Source organism: Nicotiana sylvestris, chromosome 7, assembly GCF_000393655.2.
Source record: "Nicotiana sylvestris chromosome 7, ASM39365v2, whole genome shotgun sequence".
Lineage (NCBI taxonomy): Eukaryota > Viridiplantae > Streptophyta > Magnoliopsida > Solanales > Solanaceae > Nicotiana > Nicotiana sylvestris.
In genome coordinates this window covers 82959740-82974902 of record NC_091063.1, presented here as the reverse complement: position 1 = coordinate 82974902, position 15163 = coordinate 82959740, and the positions used below count along the sequence as shown (strand labels likewise).

The window sequence follows — 15163 nt, the reverse complement described above, 5'->3', positions numbered from 1 at the left end:
CGAACCTTTTTGCAGTTTTGAGGTATAGATTGATGAATCCTGTCACCAGGAATGCTACAAATAATCTTTGCAGTTTCTTCATGATTTGACCAAAAAATAGTGGGAATATGAACGAAAATACAAACGAGAAGTTGCGGAGTTGAAGGGGAAACTCAAAGAGGTGGAAGAAGAAAAAAATAAGTTGGAAGAGAAATTTAAGTCGTTGGAGCAGAGAATACTAGGTGGCGGTGACTAATGTATGACATGTATGTGTTGAGTGTAGTACTTTATCTTTATGTTTCCCGTGACATGTGGTTTCATTAGTTGTACATGTGCGCCTTCCAGCAAATCCAATATATCCCTGCACAAGGAGAGATTATGCCGAGCCTCGTACTAGCGCGTATGTCCCCCCCTCCCGGAGTACCCACCTACTAGCTAGAGAGAGAAACTCCGGTGGTACATCTAGATCTAATAGTGGTAGAGGTGGTTGCAACTGCAGAAACCACTCCCAAACCCAAACCTAACATAAAAAGTTGACGTAAAAGTTAAGATATATTTTTACAAGGTATGTTAAAATGAATAGAGTATTCGAATATGTTGTCACCTGTAGTAGCGGCAAGAATCTAGCAACCCCATGCTCACCCGGCACATGCATCTGTACAAGCAGGAGAGAACAGCAGAGCCCCAGCTGTACTGGGGTAAATCATCTAACCGTTCAAGATGATGAAGAAATATCAAGCTGACTAGGTCCCTGAAGTGTTCAGGGACAAGACCCCTCCAAACAACAGGAATAATAACAACCTCGTATACCGGTCAACATGATCATCCGGTGTAGCGCCATCGATCTAAGGATGCAATGCCTCCAACCACAGTCGAATAGTCTTCAAAGGAAAACGACTAGTCCCATGCAGTATAGTCTCATCCTCCGGCCAAAAATCGGTGAGCCGCTGTAGCATGTCCGAGTACTGTACACGTGTCATCTCTCTCATGCCATCCGGCAGAGCAACAGACAGTCCATTAATAGACAACCCATATAAAACCTCCACGTCCTGTAGTGTGATGGTGGCCTCGCCAATGAGCAGGTGAAATGTGTGCGTCTCTGGTCGCCACCTCTCTATCAACGCCGTGACCAAAGACCAATCGAGCTGCAGCCGCCCGATCTTAATCATCTTGTAGAAACTCGTATCCCGCAGGCGCGCGACTACAAGGTCATCAAGATCTCTAGCATGCAGAAAGTCCCGCAGTCGTTCCCTCTCCTGGCGCGGAGAGTCTTGGTCAGTAACTCACCCTCCCATATGTGGGTGGACCTATGATCGCCCTGTAACGAGAGTAGCGCATCGCTGGAAGGTCCGGGATGAATAGGCGGCATCTCCATGTCGTCTACTGTAAATTAAACAACATTAATTACATGTTAGTTTTATAATTTAATATGTTAGTTTGTAAATTAAATATTTTTTTTAATTATACAACATTTAATTATGATGTATTCACATAAGGGTTTCAGTCTAGATATTTGAGGCACAATAGCACCAAGATATCCTAAATTCTTCCATGTGTTAGTTTTATTATAATTTTATATGTTAGTTTGTAAATTAAATAATTAATTTTTATAATTAAATATTTACATATTGATTCCAGGCTCGATATTTGGAGCCCAGTAGCACCAATTTATTCTATGTGTTAGTTTTATTATTTTACATGTTAGTTTTATAATTTTATATGTTTGTTTGTAAATTAAATAATTAATTTTTATAAATATAAAATATTTAATTATTAAAGATTCATATATGGGTTCCAGGCTCGATATTTGTGGCTCAGTAGCACCAAGATATCCTAAATTCTTCCATGTGTTAGTTTTATTATAATTTTATATGTTAGTTTGTAAATTAAATAGTTAATTTTTATAATTAAATATTCACATATTGATTCCAGGCTTGTATTTGGAGCCCAGTAGCACCAATTTATTCTATGTGTTAGTTTTATTATTTTACATGTTAGTTTTATAATTTTATATGTTTGTTTATAAATTAAATAAATAATTTTTATTTATATACAATATTTAATTATTAAAGATTCATATATGGGTTCCAGGCTCGATATTTACGGCCCAGTAGCACCAAATATATGTTGACTATAATTGGTTAGTTTGTGTTTGATCTATCAGTTATTTTGACGTATTTTTTGAGTATTAGAGATACTTAAACTATAGGGAAACTATGCTAAAAGACACTACATTTTACTACGCTAAAAGGCCATACATTATACTACGCTAAAAGTCATTATATTTTACTACCTTAAAAGGCATTCCAATTCACTAGTCTTTAAGCAAAAAAATAATTTAAACCAGATAAAACACAACAAATACATTGTAATCACAAAATACATATAAAATAGTAATAGTAATTTATTAACATTTTTATTAACTAATAATAACAAATTCACAATTTTTAAATAATTTTTTACAACATTAATATCTTAGACCGGATAAAAATAACATACCAATTTAATCGCAAAAAAATACAAAACAACATACAACACATTCAAGACAACTAATATACATTATTTATATGAGTTTGGACATAAACTAAATCGGAATACCTCGAATTATGTTTTTTCGGAAAGTTAAAAATTTGAAAATTTGACTCCGTAACAAGCAACCCACAACAATAGAAGACTTGGCTAGGATGTGGAACCAACTATATCTACTTTTTACGGGACGGGTGGGGTCCACACGAGCTTTTTTTGTTGTTGGGGGGAGGAGGGAGGGGGGACCGTTGTTTTGTTTAAAAAACAAAGGGGAAGGGGACTGGGCAGAAACGTGGGGAAAGGGAAGGGTTATATTATTTTTGTATACAAAACATGGTTTATTATCGCGTTTTATATAAAGCGCAGTAATGAATCGCGTTTTATATAGTAGTCTTATCAGCTTCTATATAAAATGCGGTATCTAAAAACGTTTTATGTGAAATGCGGTTTATAATCGCGTTTTATATGAAAATATAATTTTTTTATATACTTAAAAAAATATTTTGAGTTCAAAAGAACTACATTTAGGTTTGCACTCGAAGGCATAGGGAGTACGGCAGCATAGCGATGGTATTGCATCATCATTTGCTAAATTTTGAAAGAAGAAAAAAAAGGTGTCCAGAATTCATGTGGAAATTGGACCATAATCTTTGACTAAAACATTTGTAGTAATCCAAGGCTATTATGTGTTCTCGTCATGCTTTTGCTCTTATGACGCCAACTAGGGGTGGACCCCCCAACCCAACTCCCCCCCCCCCTTGATATTCAGGAAAAGAACACAAGTATAATTGGTAACGTGGGAAGGAGGCTAATGATCATAACGTACAAGCTTCTTATAGGCTTATTTTTGGCCAAAATTGCTTTTCTTTGGCCAAAAGCACTTTTGGCCAAAAATTGAGGTGTTTGGCCAAGCGCTTTCGGAAGGAAAAAAAGTACTTTTGAGAAGAAGCAGAAGCAGTTTTAGAGAAGCAGAAAAAAATAGCTTCTCTCCAAAAGCACTTTTTTGAGAATCACTTTTGAGAAGAATATACTTAGAAGCAGTTTTTTAAAGCTTGGCCAAACATTAATTGCTGCTCAGAAGTGCTTTTTAAACTATTTAGTCAAACACAAACTACTTTTACCAAAAGTACTTTTGAAAAAAATACTTTTGAAAAAAAATACTTATCAAAATAAGCTAATTTTTGCAGTTTGGCCAAACGGGCTATTAATCTACTTATTGGACCCATTTGATTTCCCTAACTGCCATTGTTTCCCCAAACATTGCAAAAACCTCTTCATTTATCTTTAGTTAATTTTGAAGAGAAATTCCTCTTTGCCGAGAGTATTAGAAACAGCTTTTCTTTTTTTATAAAATAAAGTAAATCACTGAATTTATTGTTGTTGTTGTTGTAATTTTGAAGAGAAAAAAGGTGTTGGATGTGGAAATGGGGTAATAGGATGGAAAATATAGGAGATTGTCACATATACACATAACTCGCTGTTGGTTGGAATGTTCTAAAATTACTCCACTTATTATAGTTCATAAATTCATTTTCGTAGCATTAATATCAAATTTCGGTAAATCCATCACCAAGAATACATTTTTTGTGATCTATTTGAATTTAATATATTTGCTTACACCAAGTTACACTTTAATCTGTCAATCTTTTTCAAAAGTCAAGTCCGTCAAAAGAATTTTAAAACGAAGAAAAATGAGTATACATGTAAACCGTAAAATGTCAAAACTACACATGTAGGAGGATATATACTAACAAAATAGAACGCCCTTCACAAAATTATTTTCAAGAGAGTTTATGACCTCCTTCACGCAACTACGTATTTCAAAGAGTTTATATAAATAAATGAAGAAAATAGGATTTGGGGATTCCTTTTAGTCTATTTCAACTTATTTTAATTTGGACTAACACATAGCTATCGTTTATCAATTGTAATTCACCACTAGTTTATATAGTATCTTTTTGTACAAATTTTGATGAGAATAAATATATATATATATATATATATATAATAGTTGTATATTTTTTTTTGTATATACGTATATTATATACAAAAAAATTATATATTTTACACTTTTTGACTAGCGAATACAATTAGTTTTTTTCGACCATCCAATTTTGTATTTTGATAAATTAATTCCATATATTGTCACGCTAAATAATGAAATATGAGGCGGTTTCCATTTCCAAAAGGTCAAAACTCAAAGAAGACCACACACTAAGAGAAGCAGAAAGAGCAATGCTCCAATAATCCACCACTCAATGAGTTTCTTAATGTAAAAAGGAAAAACGAAACTGTAATTTTCTGCTTCTGTATTTGATGAATGAAGAAAAACTTGTTCTTCTCAAATGTACAATGCTAAACATATATACAGAAGAAAAGCTTTAGGGTAACCTCCTGCATTGGCAAGTGGCCAAGTTGTACATTAAAGGAATACAAAGATGGAACAAATAATTAAATAAAATAAGTATGGGAAAACTACCTAAAATATAGTGTAGCATATGCTGTACACTAGATTGTGTATTCTGAACAAGGCAGTGGCACAAGTGGGCCGGTTGAGCAGGCCTAATTGTGTAGACCACAATTAGGCCCAAAAATATTAAACTGTCCAAATGCCAATTAGGCCCAATGCCCCTCAACCCGTCCAAAATCCTCAAATCCGTCCAACATACCAAACACCACTCAAATCAAAACTTTCTGCCTCAAACTCTCAAACCCTTCGAGAACTTTCGATTCCAACACCCCCCTTCAAGCTGGAGGGGGTAGACGACACACCCAACTTGCCCAAATGATCACGATGAAGAGGTCCGGCGAGTGGTTTGGTGAAGAGATCTGCTAACTGGGCAGAAGATCTAACAAGGGTTAACGAAATCAGCCCAGCTAGGTATTGGTCGCGTACAAAATGACAATCGATTTCAACGTGCTTCGTCCGTTCGTGAAACACAGGGTTTTTTGCTATGTGAATTGCTGCTTGGCTATCAGAGTAAAGAGGGACTGGAAGAGAGATAGGAATTGACAAATCCTCAAAAAGACGGACCAACCAAGTGAGCTCTGCAACTACTCGCCGCATAGATCTGTATTCTGCTTCGGCGGAACTGAGCGAGATGGAAGTTTGCTTCTTTGACTTCCAAGAGATCGGAGAGGTACCAAGAGAAATATAAAAACCACTGACCGACTTCCTCGAATCCGGGCAAGTGGCCCAATCGGAGTCACAAAAAGCTAGGAGCTTGAAGGAGGAGGAAGCAGACATAAAAAGCCCTAGCCCAGGATCTTTGATCAGATACCGAAGAACACAGAGTGCTGCATCTAGGTGGGGTTGTCGAGGGTCCTGCATGTACTGACTGAGGTGCTGGACAGTGAAGGATAAGTCTGGGCGGGTGTGAGTGAGGTAGTTAAGTTTACCAAGGAGATGACGATACAAGGTGGGATCTTTCACTGGTTCCCCTATGTGAGTAGACAAACGAGTAGACGAATCGAGTGGAGAAGAAACAGGGGACAAGTGCAGAGAGTCAAATTCTCGGAGAAGATCTAAAGTGAATTTGCGCTGAGAAAGGAGAAGTCCATCTGTTTCTCGGACAATTTCCATGCCTAGAAAGAAATGTAAGTCCCCGAGATCTTTAATTTTGAACTCTTGATTGAGAAAGTTTTTCAAAGCATGTAGTTCTTTGGTGTCATTACCTGTCAAGAGTATATCATCCACGTAGACAACCACTATAGAAACGGAAGAATCTGACCTTTTAAAGAACAAAGAATAGTCGTTGAATGAGTGAGTGAATCCCTTAAAGTTCAAAGCAGTTGTAAGTTTAGCATACCACTGACGAGATGCCTGTCGTAGCCCATAAATAGATTTCTTTAGCTTGCATGCATGAGTAGGTGAAGTAGGTATAACTCCAGGTGGGAATTTTATGTACACTTCTTCATTTAGATCTCCATGTAGGAAAGCGTTATTCACATCTAGTTGATATAGACCCCATCCTTTCTTTACGGCAGTGGCTAGTATGCATCTGATTGTGGTCATCTTAACCACCGGTGAAAAGGTTTCATTGAAGTCTATTCCCTCTTTTTGTATGTCTCCTCTAATGACCAATCTTGTCTTTAGTCTTTCCACACTCCCATCTGAATGGTGTTTAACCTTATAGACCCATTTGCATGGTAAAGCTTTCCTCCCTGGTGGTAATTCAACCACTTCCCAAGTCATATTAAGTTCAAGTGCCTCAATCTCTTTATTCATTGCTTCTTGCCACCCTGGGTGATGTGTTGCCTGTAAATAGTCAGTAGGTTCTTGTATATTAGACAATGTGTTTAGCATATGTTGATTGGTAGAAGATAGTCCACTGAAAGATATATATGTAGGTTTAACTGGTGCGAGAAAGCAGGAGTTGCTAACATCTGTGAGTTGGAGTGCATTACAGATAAAATCTTTGAGATAAGATGGAGTTGTGTGTGGTCTGGTAGACTTCCTAATAAGAACATCCATCGTAGAATCAGAATCCAAAGCAGGAAAAACTGGTGTAGATGTATGTGGTTGATTAGATGTAACTGGAGAATTTGGAGAGAAACTAGAAACAGAGATAGAGGGAATAGGTGAACTAGGATGGCTTGAATAAATGGGGGAAGAACAGGAGTCACTTGATGCAGTAGCCTCTTTGGAGAGTTGAGAATCTGTTTTAGTGTGGGGTCTGATAGGAAAAGATAGAGGTTCAGGAATCTGATGATTTGCAGAAAATGGAGCAGTGGGTAAAGAAATTTCAGAAAAAGAATTAGACTTAACAGAAGCAAAAGGAAAGAATTCTTCATGAAATATAACATCTCTAGAAACGAAAGGCTTCAAATTCTTGAGGTTCAACACCTTGTAACCCTTCTTTCCATGAGGATAACCTAAGAACACACAAGGTATAGCTCTAGGTTCAAACTTAGTTCTTTGATTTGAGACAGTAGAAGCAAAACACAAACACCCAAAGCATCTAAGGTTAGAGTAATTTGGCTTGCTTGAAAAAAGAACTTCATAAGGAGTCTTAAGCTTTAAGACACTTGAAGGAAATCTGTTGATCAAATAGGTTGCTGTAAGAAGGCAGTCACCCCAGTATGATGTAGGTAGGTGTGATTGGTATAACAAGGCTCTAGATGTCTCTAAAAGATGCTTGTGCTTTCTCTCCACCACTTCATTTTGTTGTGGTGTGGATACACAAGTGGTTTGATGAATAATACCTAGTGACTCAAAAATTCTGATTGAATTTTACCACTTCCCAATTCAAAAGCATTATCCGACCTTATGATTTTCACCTTGCTATTAAACTGTCTTTCTACCATAGCTATAAAACCTCGTAGAATAGTGAATGCATTGGATTTGTTGGTTAGTAGGTAGGTCCATGTGCCTCTACTGAAATCATCAACAATTGTAAGGAAGTATTTAAAACCATCATATGTAGCACTATTGTATGGTCCCCAGGTATCCACATGAATTAATTCAAACACTTTCTTAGTGAAAATAGAACTAGAGGGAAATGGAAGTTTGGTCTGTCTTTCCATAGGACAAATAAGACATGGACTAGAGAATTTGGAACACTTGGATATAGAAACTGATGAAACATTTTTCATATTGCTAAGGGGCATATGGCCTAATCTGTAGTGCCATAGCTTGTCTTTTACAGTTGAATCAGAAAAGCTAAAACATGAATGCAAACTAAGATTGGAAATAGAATTCCTTCTTGGAATAAAAACACTTCTAAATTTGAGTCCACTCTTAGACACTGGTGTTGTATGTCTGGATCTGAAAATGTAGAGGCCCCCTTCCTCTTTACCAATTTCCAGTGGGCTCTTCACTGAAGGGCCCTGTAGAAGAAAACATGAAAAAGGTGTGAATAAAACATATTGTTTGAGTTGTCTGCACAACTTGTGCACAGACAACAGATTATATTTGAAGGATGGAACGTAAAGAACATTTCGAAGAATTAGATTAGGCAAAAGAGAAATGGTTCCTAAATGAGTGACCTGAACTCTGTAAGAGTTTGGGAGTTTTACCATGAGAGGTTTAGCCAAAGTTTTTAATTCTGTAAAAAATCTTTGTTGAAAGACATATGTTCTGTTGCTCCACTATCCAATATCCAAGACTCATCATTGATTTGAATTAAACAGGCCAATTTTTCACATAAATTTGTCATACCAGCATGGCTCACATTTGCTGCAACATCAGGGGTTTCTGCACCGGAATGTCCCACTCTTACTTGCTGAAGAAGCTGCAGCAGCTCAGCCACATTTTCTTTGGTGAGATTCTGAACTCCTGATGCACTTCCCTCTTCATTTTCTTGATTTGAGAAGGAAGCTTTATTTGCCTGGGCACTTCCTTGAAATCTTTTCTCCCTTGTGAACTTGAAATCAGCTGGAAACCCATGAATTCTATAGCATTTCTGGATGCTATGTCCAGGTTTTTTGCAATAGGAACAAATTCCCAAATACTTCTTAGATTCAAAACTTGTTTTCTGCATCCTGTTCTCATTAAATCTTCTGAAACTTCCTTGTTGGTTGGTAGCAATGAATGAGGCAGATTCCCCTGAGTATGCAGGGGTAACATGTATCTCCCTTTGCTTCTCGTCTTGAATCACAAGAGAGTATGTCTGTCCAATGGAGGGTAAAGGTGATGACAATAGAATGTTACTCCTTACCCCAATAAAAATATCATTTAGTCCCATTAGGAACTGCAAAAGTCTTTCATCTTGGTGTGCTTTCAAGCTTTTGACTTTTACACCACACTCACACTCACATACACAAACAGAAAATGTATTGAGTGCATCTAGTTCATCCCATAGGCTTTTGATTTTGGTGAAGTAAGTTGATACACTTGAATTACCTTGCACTACTGAACTTAATTCCTTTTGTAATTGGAATAACTTTGCTCCATTTGCCTGTCCAAATCTGTCTTCCAGGTCCCTCCACAAATCTTTTGCACTTTGTGAATAGAGCACACTTTCAGCTATCTCTTTGGACAAAGAGTTGAGAAGCCAAGAAAGTACCATGTCATTACATCTACCCCATGTCTGCTGGACAGCAGAATCAGTCTTAGGGATGATAAGAGTACCATCGATGAATCCCAGCTTGTTCTTTGCAGACAAGGCAATGATAACTGCCCTTCTCCAACCTCCATATCCTTTGCCATCAAAAACTGAGGATACAAGGTTCATCCCTGGGTAGTCAGAAGGATGAAGGTAATAAGGGTGAGTGGAGTCAATTACTCCTGAAGCAAAGGTCACTGTAGGTGCAGGAACATTAGTGGTGACAGCAGAAGCAGAAGCTAGAGTGTCGGATGATTCTGGTGAAGTACCCATATAAGATAGTGACAAGATGAAGATGAAAGAAGAAAAAAAAGGAGCTGGTTTAGTGACTGAGAAAGCAGAAAATTACCAGAATTAAACCTGCTCTGATACCATGTAAAAAGGAAAAACGAAACTGTAATTTTCTGCTTTTGTATTTGATGAATGAAGAAAAACTTGTTCTTCTCAAATGTACAATGCTAAACATATATACAGAAGAAAAGCTTTAGGGTAACCTCCTGCATTGGCAAGTGGCCAAGTTGTACATTAAAGGAATACAAAGATGGAACAAATAATTAAATAAAATAAGTATGGGAAAACTACCTAAAATATAGTGTAGCATGTGTTGTACACTAGATTGTGTATTCTGAACAAGGCAGTGGCACAAGTGGGCCGGTTACAATTAGGCCCAAAAATATTAAACTATCCAAATGCCAATTAGGCCCAATGCCCCTCAACCCGTCCAAAATCCTCAAATCCGTCCAACATACCAAACACCACTCAAATCAAAACTTTCTGCCTCAAACTCTCAAACCCTTCGAGAACTTTCGATTCCAACACTTAATTTGTTATCTCAGATGAGCTCTCCCACACTCCATCCATAAAGTAAAGAAAGAAATAGAAAGAGAGATTTAATCACAACTTGGAATTTAGGTTATATCAAATCTAAAGGTGAAATGATAAGACTACCTTTCAGGACAAGACATTGTTTCGGCTTCTATAATATATTTATGCAACTCACTCTTGTCTTGTGCTTTTGTTGTTTTAATGATAATAGAGTTTATGTTTTATGCGTTTTATTTAGGTTAAATGACATACCAAAGTAGATAGCCAATTTTTTAAAATTAAATCTAGTGTGATTTCTTGAAATCTGTGAATATTGTTTAAAAGCTTTTAGTGATAAACATCAACAGTAATTTTTGCACTATTAGTACCTAATTTTGCAAGTTATCATATATATAGGAGTCAGAAAATTAGACAATGGGATTACAAATCCAAACATGTCACATTGGGGATTAATTATTTATAAACTTTTCTTATATTTGTCAAAGAGAATCAAAATTCTTTATATGTAAATTTTTTATTTTACCCCTTGATTGCATGTGGCATCGACCGATAAAGTATTCCCTCCGTTCCAGTTTATGTGAACCTATTTTCTATTTTCTTTTTGGTTCCAAAAAGAATGATCCCTTTCTAAATTCGGAAACAATTTAGCTTAAACTTATAATTCTACCCTTAATGAGAAACTTTTATAACTACACAAATACTCTGAGTCCCTTTTTGACTTGTTTAGAACCACAAATTCCAAAAGTCTTCAATTTTTCTTAAACTCCGTACCCAATCAAATTGTTAGGTGTTTGCCATAATTTTCTTTCCATATTTGGTTTTCCTATTTGTTGAAGGAAAGGGCAATATAATTACCTTAATTGAATGTTCCTTTTTTGTAGAAGGAAATTATAATTCAGTAGCATCCACAATGTAGTCATAGAGGACTTGAGAGTCGTGTTTAGGGAGAAAACTTTACGGGACAAGTGTTAGTGTGTCACTTGTGTTTGACTCTTCCTCGACATAACACAAACATGTTCACATAAATTGGAAGGGGGAGAGTATTACAAGTAACTTAACCTGATTAATGTCTAATAATGTTAAAAGTCCATGTTTGTTGCACTGCATGCAATTCAAAATGAGTAATACTAGGAGTATGTTTGGAATGGAAAGCTGAAAACGGGGCGAGCCCATTGTCTGTTTGAAGTAAAAATGGGGAGACATCACGAAAACGCTATGCTGACGTGAGAATGGAATAGAAAAAAGAAGAAATAAAGAAAAGCAAAAGGTGCCTGCATCTCAAGGAAACTCCCTCTTCCTTTCATATATTTGACTAATAACGAACACCTCCCTATAAATTGGTAGAGAAAAAACTGTCCAGTCACCTCACAAACAAACACAAGTTTTCTAATTTGCATTTTAGACAAGAGAAACAGATAAGACATGTCATTGGTAAGAGAATCGCGCTCTATTACCAGAAAATTTTTGGCAAGACCTCAGCAGGAAGGTCTTGGTGCTGTTGTTAGAAGAAGCATTGGAAGGTACCCCTTTATTATTATAATTTATCAACCTCTTTCTAAGACAATCATCTAAATTTAAACTTCAATCTTTAAGAATTTTTATTATATATATATATATGTGTTTTCTACGTCGAAAATATTAAATACACTTGAATCAGGCTACATTCGCCTTTGAACTTTTCATAGTAAATTTGCTCACTAATTAACGTCTTCTACATTTCCTCTCTCAGGTTTGAGTTGAGATACTTTGATCCTTTCCTTGTTTTGGATGAATTCTCAGGTATGTTTACATTCTTGGATTAAATTTTTGTGGCATTTTATCATATATATACGTTTGTTACCTAAAATCTTTTCTATTTTTTTTTTTGTCTAATTAAATTTACAGTTTCTGCTCCAGCTGGGTTTCCTGATCATCCACATAGAGGTAGCATTAATTCTAATGATTTTTTCTTCTTCTTAATTTCTTCCGTCTAATTTTGCACGGCAAATATCTTTTGATCTCATCACTTATTTCTCATTTTCACAGGCTTTGAAACGGTCACCTACATGTTGCAGGTATTTAATTTTCATTCCTCTGTATTAATTACACCGTTTTACCCTTTAATGAAAAATAAAATAAAAAGAATATCATAGCAATTTCATTACAAGTCTCTTTCACATGCTGTTCGTGTACATTGTCAATGGCTGCTCCATTATAACCATTCAAAGGAAAAGACTAAATTAATTTCCACGTTTTAGATAAAGAAGTGATTAAATTGATAGTCTAATAATTAAAAAAAAATAGTTTCTTTAAACTGATAAATACAAGCACATGCCTTTTTTTTTTTTTTTTTCTGTGTATCCTAATATACATGATCTAGACTTATTTAGGTAAACAACTTTTATATGTTATTCATAGTAGTTGAAAAGCAAGTTATTAAAATTTTATTTTACAATAGGGAGCTGTCACGCATGAAGATTTTGAGGGACGTAAAGGTACAATAGAAGCCGGTGATTTACAGTGGATGACTGCTGGAAGAGGAGTTGTTCATTCAGAAATGCCAGCACCTCAGGGAACTCAAAAAGGTTTACAGTTGTGGATTAATCTCTCCTCTCAACACAAAATGTAAGTTAATTAATTTTCCATTAATTGGAACAGATTTTCATATATTTTTTGTGACTAAAGTAGCAGAACTTTACCTAACTATGACATTAAATTGATTAAATTGTTTTTTTAATACATTAAAATAATAACTGTACTACCACAAATGACCAGAAATATCCGCGTAAAGAAATTAATAGTGTGTTTGCTAAAAGCACCTTTTCCCCCTAAAAAAGTGCATATTTTTCAAAGTTGGTGTGTTTAGCCAAGTTTTAAAAGAAAACAAAATGCTTTTGAGTAGAAGCATTTTTGGAAAAAAAAAAAAAAGTAGCTTCTCTTTGCACTTTCTTGAAAAACACTTTTGAGAAAAACACTTTTTTTAATTGATGCTTAGAAGTGGTTTTCAAATTAATTAGCCACACGAGCTGTTTCTCACCAAAAGTACTTTTGAGAAAAAATAAGATATTTTAAAAGCTTGGTCACAGGCTATAAATAACAGAATATAAAGAAATTCACATTGTAAATATTTTGATTACCCATTTTTAATAACAGGATACAGCCAAGGTATCAAGAGATATCAAGCAACAACATAGCAGAGGCTGCAAGAGATGGGATAAAAGTGAGAGTTATAGCAGGGGAAGCATTAGGAGTAAAATCAAGTATATATACAAGAACTCCAACAATGTATTTGGATTTCACTCTAAAACCAGGATCCCATCTTCAACAACCAATTCCTAAATCATATAACGCATTTGTATATATTTTAGAAGGAGAAGGTATTTTTGGCCAAGATTCAACAACTTCGTCACCTATATCTGCACATAATTTACTGCTTTTAAGTGGATTTGGTGATGGACTTGTGGCATGGAATAAGGGCTCAAAAATACTAAGGTTTATATTAGTAGGTGGAGAACCATTGGGTGAACCAGTAGCACAATTGGGACCTTTTGTGATGAATACTCAAGAAGAAATTGACCAAACGATTGAAGATTTTGAGAATTATACTAATGGTTTTGAGAAAGCTAGGCACTGGAGATCTGAAGCAAGAATTGAGCTTGGTTATTAATTACACACTTCATTCTTTTGTTTGTTGTTCTCTTGTTTTCATGCATATTTTTAGGTATAAACAAAGTTCTTTTGACATGAGGGGGAAATAAATGGCGTCATGTTGCCTATGTTTCCAATGAAGAACCCCATGTTTTTGTGCTAATAATTATGTTCATTTTTGCATGTCCCCGATGAATAATAATGGTTCATGTCGTTCTCTATTTTTTATTTTATGGAGAATAAACTTAATTAATCCATTTGAATGAGGAAAAAGTGGTTGTATCTAAGTCCATAACTTTATAAAGATATCGATCTTTATTACTATTCCATAATAATGTAGTATCTGAGTCAATTTTTACGAACCTTAATTAATTAATATATAATACGTGTTACCTTTAATTACTAGCATTGATACTGAGTTAAAAATATAGATATATAGAAAGAAGAGAGTACCTAGCATTTTTTGGCTCTGGAATTTGATCTTTGTTTATACCAAGTATATAATATTAATAACCTCTTAGAGCGTTTACAGGTATGTCACTCTTATAATAAGTAGATAAAGAGATTTAACAAGAAAAATTTAACGCAACGTGGAAAGATTTCTTTTTCTTTTTCATATGAATATTAATGCAACTTACAACCTCACCTTGTCTCAAAAGAATATGAAACATAAGGTTCCCCATGTAACAGAGTAATGCACACTTAATTAAATGCTTGTTTGTGGAAAACATTTATTCTACCCAAAGATCGCTGATTGATACTCCCTCCGGTCCAAAATAAGTGATTTTTTGGATATTTTCACACAGATTAAGAAATTCACCTTTTAGCATTAATTAGTAATGAAATTGATCATATTAATCTTTACTATCTCACATAAATACTCCTAACACATATTCCAACACTATTTACTCCAAGGACAATATAGAAAAAAAAATAATTAATTTATTCTTAAAATCTGAAAAAATCACTTATTTTGGACCGGAGGAATACTATACTTTATGGGAACATTAATTTGTTTGCTCTTTATAGGTTTGACACAATCTTAGGTGGACTAGAAGGCAAGTGGCATGGTCAGATATTATTAGCATTACTTTACTCCATTAGCTATGGCCACAATCCCACGACATGCAACTTGGGAATAGGATGGGAATGGCGAAATT

General features: G+C 35.3%; 1 protein-coding gene across 1 annotated transcript; it reads left to right on the top strand.

Annotated features, from left to right (window-relative positions):
• Positions 1 to 11733: 11733 nt before the first annotated feature.
• LOC104214327 (pirin-like protein At1g50590) lies at positions 11734 to 14231 on the top strand. Its single transcript, XM_009763979.2, has 6 exons — positions 11734 to 11896; positions 12106 to 12155; positions 12261 to 12299; positions 12402 to 12430; positions 12814 to 12980; positions 13509 to 14231. Exons 1-6 carry the CDS (start codon positions 11799 to 11801, stop codon positions 14020 to 14022), a joined length of 897 nt encoding a protein of 298 aa, XP_009762281.1. The 5' UTR covers positions 11734 to 11798; the 3' UTR covers positions 14023 to 14231.
• The last annotated feature ends 932 nt before the right edge of the window (positions 14232 to 15163 follow it).